This window comes from Gadus morhua, chromosome 3 (genome assembly GCF_902167405.1).
Source record: "Gadus morhua chromosome 3, gadMor3.0, whole genome shotgun sequence".
Lineage (NCBI taxonomy): Eukaryota > Metazoa > Chordata > Actinopteri > Gadiformes > Gadidae > Gadus > Gadus morhua.
The window spans coordinates 25,289,456-25,294,455 of record NC_044050.1 but is presented as its reverse complement, the minus strand read 5'-3'; the positions used below and the strand labels follow the sequence as shown (position 1 = coordinate 25,294,455).

The 5,000-nt window shown below is 54.8% G+C and overlaps 1 protein-coding gene across 6 annotated transcripts in view; it reads left to right on the top strand.

Annotated features, from left to right (window-relative positions):
• The window catches only part of fam184b (family with sequence similarity 184 member B), a 25,100-nt gene that overhangs the window by 9,811 nt on the left and 10,289 nt on the right, over positions 1–5,000 (top strand). For 3 of the 6 annotated variants that reach the window (XM_030351200.1, XM_030351199.1, XM_030351201.1), the window contains exons 4-8: positions 280–415; positions 1,029–1,180; positions 2,264–2,809; positions 3,449–3,556; positions 4,099–4,415. In XM_030351200.1, coding sequence (XP_030207060.1) covers positions 280–415; positions 1,029–1,180; positions 2,264–2,809; positions 3,449–3,556; positions 4,099–4,415 — 1,259 coding nt within the window. The remainder of the gene's footprint in view (positions 1–279; positions 416–1,028; positions 1,181–2,263; positions 2,810–3,448; positions 3,557–4,098; positions 4,416–5,000) is intronic. The other 3 variants (XM_030351204.1, XM_030351202.1, XM_030351203.1) reach the window with 1 other exon arrangement.

The window sequence follows — 5,000 nt, the reverse complement described above, 5'->3', positions numbered from 1 at the left end:
TCTCTCACTCTCACTCTCTCCCTCTCTCTCTCTGCCTCTCTCCATCCCTCCCTCGCTTGCTCTGCGCCCTCCTCCTCCCTGTATATCTCTCTCTCTCTCCCTCTCTCTCCCCTCCTCCCCGTCTCTCTCTCTCTGTCTCCCCCTCTCTGATTGTAAATCGCGGCCAAACTCCTTCTCCGTCTCGAGTCAACGACCGCACGGAGCATTCGTCTCCATCGAACGTCCTCCGTCCATCCTTCCTACCTTCCACCCACTGTGCCGCCGCCATGTTGTTCTCAGGACCTGGAGGAGGAGCTTGAGCTGGGGCGGAGGCGTGTCTCTGAGGCAGAGGGCGGGGCTAAGCGTGCAGAGGAGGAGCTCGCCGTGGCCAAGGAGAGGCTACTGCTGCAGGAGGATGAACTGCAAAGCACAGCAGGTATAGCGGCCCTGCACGCTGACCTCTGACCTGTGACCTCCAACCTAACGATGAGGGGTACAGTGTTGTAAACCAAACAAGTCAATAACAAGAAACCTTGAGTGATCATGGCCATCCAAAACATTTCTTTGGCAGCCAATGTGGCTGTATGCCTTTCAGATGTTTCTTTAGCGTGTTTATTAATGGGTGTTTGTGTGTGTGTGTGTGTGTGTTTGTGTCTCTGTGTCTGTGTGTGTGCGTGTGTCTATGTGTGTGTATGTGTTTGTGTGTGGGTGTCTGTGTGTCTGTGTGTTCGTGTGTCTATGTGTGTGTATGTGTGTGTGTGTGCGCGTGTGTGTGTTTGTGGGTGTGTGTGCGTGTCTGTGTGTGTGTGTATGTGTTTGTGTGTGCGTGTGTGTGTGTTTGTGCTTGTGTGTGTGTGTGTGTGTGTATGTGTTTGTGTGTGTGTGTGTGTGTGTTTGTGCTTGTGTGTGTGTGTGTGTGTGTGCGTATGTGTTTGTGTGTGCATGTGTGTGTGTTTGTGCTTGTGTGTGTGTGTGTGTATGTGTTTGTGTGTGTGCGTGTCTGTCTGTGTGTGCCCGTGCGTGCGTGCCTGTGTGTGTGCGTGGGTCAGAGGAGTTGCTGAGCCGCGGGGGCTGCCAGGTGTGTGTGTGTGCGGAGCTGGAAGAGGCGCAGAACCAGCTGAGTCGGCTTCAGAGTCGGAACAGAGAGCTGGAGCTGCAGAGCAACGGCAAGAAGAGCGACCAGGCCCGGCAGATACGCCAGGTAGCACACACACACGCACACACACACGCACACACACACACACACACACACACACACACACACACACGCACACAGACGCACACAGACGCACGCATACGCATGTACCAACACGCGTTTACATTTAGGGCATTTGGCAGATACTTTTATCCAAAGCGACTTACAACAAGCACTGACACTGATAGGCAGGTAGACAGATGGACCGACACACAGATGGACTCACAGACAGATGAACGCACCACACACACACACACACACACACACACACACACACACACACACACACACACACACACACACACACACACACACACACACACACACACACACACACACACACAGATATATAGTCTCCATGTTTTATCTCATGCTTTACTTGACATTTTACAGTACAATATCAGCCCAAAGCCCAAGGTGTGCACATTTCGATTTGTCTCACAACCCAAAAAAACAAAAATAGAATCTTAGTGTTTTAGTCAAGGACAGCGCATGGCGTGCAGGCTCTATTCCTCCCTCGCTCCGGGAGGACTCAACTCTCTTTTAAAGCGTTGGTTCGTGTTCGTCCCAACACGGCTGCGTGCTTTGGCTTGTAGTGTTCCTGCATTTTAGGGTGCCCATCACAGGATGCTCTGTGTATTATAGTAATCAGCCTTTCAGGGTGCTCAGCAATTTCAGGCTCTTGGCGTATTAGTGTTCCCAGCGTTTTAGGGCTCTTAGAGATGTGTGAGGGGTGTGCGAGGGTCCTTAGATTCGGGGGGCAAACCCCTCTGCTGCTCAAGCTCGCCCTGAGCCGAAGCAGACTCTGTCCTTGTTGTGTTCACTAAAACACAAACCGCAGACCGAAGTGTGTGTACAGATGTTCTGCCTGTGTGTTTGTTTGTGTGTGTGTGTGTGTGTGTGTGTGTGTGTGTGTGCATGTGTGCATGTTTGCGTGTGTCTGTCTGTTTGTCCGTGTGTCTGTGTGTGTGTGTGTGTGTGTGTGTGTGTGTGTGTGTGTGCGTGTGTATGGTCGTTCTCGTGCGTGTGCGCGCCTGCGCGCGTGCACGTTTGCCGCGCGCCTGCTCATGTTGCGCGCTGCGCCCGCAGCACGCCGAGGCCCTCTCCAGCCTGCGCTCGGAGATGGTGCGCGCCCAGACGGAGGAGCTGCGGCGCGTGCAGAAGCACGCCGACAACGAGCGGGACAAGCTGCAGAAGGAGCTGGAGCGCGAGCGCGACGCCCTGCAGCGGGAGCGCGAGCACGAGAAGGAGCAGACGGAGAAGGAGCGCCACAGGCTGCGCAAGGACCGCGACGAGGAGAAGCAGGCGCTGCTCAAGGAGGCGGAGGAGCGCCGGGAGCGGCAGCGGCGGGAGGCGGACGAGGAGGCGGAGCGGCTGCGCATGGAGACGGAGGTGGAGCGGGTGCGCGTGCGCTCGCAGCTGGACGGCCACCGGGAGCAGCTGGAGGCGGAGAAGGGCCGGCTGCAGCAGGCGCTGGAGGCGGAGAAGCAGCGGCTGTGGGAGAAGGCGGAGGAGGACCGCCGGCGGCTGAAGGAGCAGGTGCGGCGGGCCATCGAGGAGGTGATGAGGAGGCATGCCGCCGAGCTGCAGTGCGTGCAGGAGGCGCTGAGCTCCGAGAGGAAGACCAACCAGGAGGTGGGTTGGTGGGCGGGGTCGCGCGCCCCCCCCTCGGGGCTTCGAGGAGGAGAAGGAGATTCTGAGTAGCGAGACGAATTGGTTGGAGAGATTCATTCACGAAGCTCTTTTTATGTTGTTCATCGGCAAGCGCTTATGAAACACTCGAATATTAGAACCTCGATAGATATATAGATAGATAGGAGCTTTATTGATCCGTCTGGAAGGTTCCCTCTGAAAATTGCACTTCCAGCAGCCGCAAACACTATGTTACAAATAGAATAAAAGCTAAAAACAAGTATAAATGTGCAAAAGTACAAAACGCAGCGATGTTTTATCTGCTCTGTCACATACATCTTTACAAAAATCGCAAAAATAACCTTTGTAATATTAAAGGTTGTTTCATACACGGGTGAATTCGGGTTAATTCAAAGATACTGTGATGAGGTGACAAAAGATAATAACAAATGTAAGATTCATTTGTTTCCCACAAAATGGGGAATAAATAACTCAAAAAATATTACCGGAAAAAAATACATTATGTATCCATTTATGTATAACTATGAAATTTACTACCAGCTACCGGCGCGCTACCGTTAGCTGAAGCCGCGCTGACATGGAGCTAAACGGGGCGGGGGGTGTGTGTGGGGGGGGGCGCAGGTGTGCGCTCGTCTGGAGGAGGAGAGGAGGAGCAACGGGGAGATGCGGCGCGGGCTGGAGAGAGAGAGGGAGGACCTGAGATCACAGCTGCAGGACGCCACCAACGAGGTGAGTCATCCCCGTCACCACTTTCTGTCCGCCCGTCACGACCGAGCCCCCGCTTACCGGTCGTTAGTCTGTCGCAACCGACGTCGAGTCATCACCGTCGCCACTCGCTTACCGTTAGTCTGTTACAACCGTCATCACCGTAACGACTCGCTTACTGGTCGTTGGTCTGTTACAGATGACCCCACATCATCACCGTGACAACTCACTTACCGCTGGTCAGTCTGTCACAACCGACCCCTGCGTCATCACCGTGACAACTCACTTACCGGTCGTTAGTCTGTCATAACCGACCCCGTGTCATCACCGTGACAACTCACTTACCGGGCGTTAGTCTGTCATAACCGACCCCGTGTCATCGCTGTGACAACTCACTTGCCGGTCGTTAGTCTGTCATAACCGACCCCGTGTCATCACCATGACAACTCACTTACCGGTCGTTAGTCTGTCATAACCAACCCCACGTCATCACCATCGGGACTCACTCAGAACAGATCAAAGTGCCCCTTGAGTTAACGCTCTATGTCGTAACGGTTCACAACAAGACGACGCTGCGTCTCCAGTCCCGCCGGCTGGAGTCCGCGCGGAAGGAGGCGGAGACCAAGACGCCGGGCGCGGAGGAGGCCCCGCCCACCTGCGGCCCCGGCTGCTCGCGGCTGAAGGAGGAGCTGCAGCAGGCTCAAAGCCGATTGGCCCGCGTGCAGCAGGACGGGGACAAGCACCGGGAGCGGCAGCAGAAGGAGCTGGGGACCCTGCGGGCCGACCGGCACCGGCTGGAGGAGAAGGTTCTGGAGCACAGCCGGCTCAACACCGAGAGGAGCCTGCTGGAGCAGAGCCAGCGCAAGACCGAGGACAAGATCAGGTACCAGCTGGCGCTGGTGCTGGGGCGCGCGCGAGCGCACGCACGCACGCGCACGAGTGCCCGAAACACACGCACACACACGCACACACAAGTGCCCGAAACACACACACACACACACACACACACACACACACACACACACACACACACACACACACACACACACACACACACACACACACACACACGAGTGCCCGAACACACACACATACACACACACACACACACACACACACACACACACACACACACACACACACACACATACGTGTGTGTGTGTGTGTGTGTGTGTGTGTGTGTGTGTGTATCGGGCAAATGTTTAACTTGAAGATCTAGGGCAGGAACCTATAATTGCTGTCTCCTCCGCCTCCTCTCTTGGTCTTGCTGTTCCTTCACACCAAACCCCTATTGCAAAGAAAGCTGAACAACCCAACAGACATACAACACCACACAACACACAAACCACAACACAATACACCATACATGCACACACAACAATGCCAAACAACACACATGCCACATCACAACGCAACACACAAACAACAACACAACACACAAACCACAACCACATGCACAGACCATAAG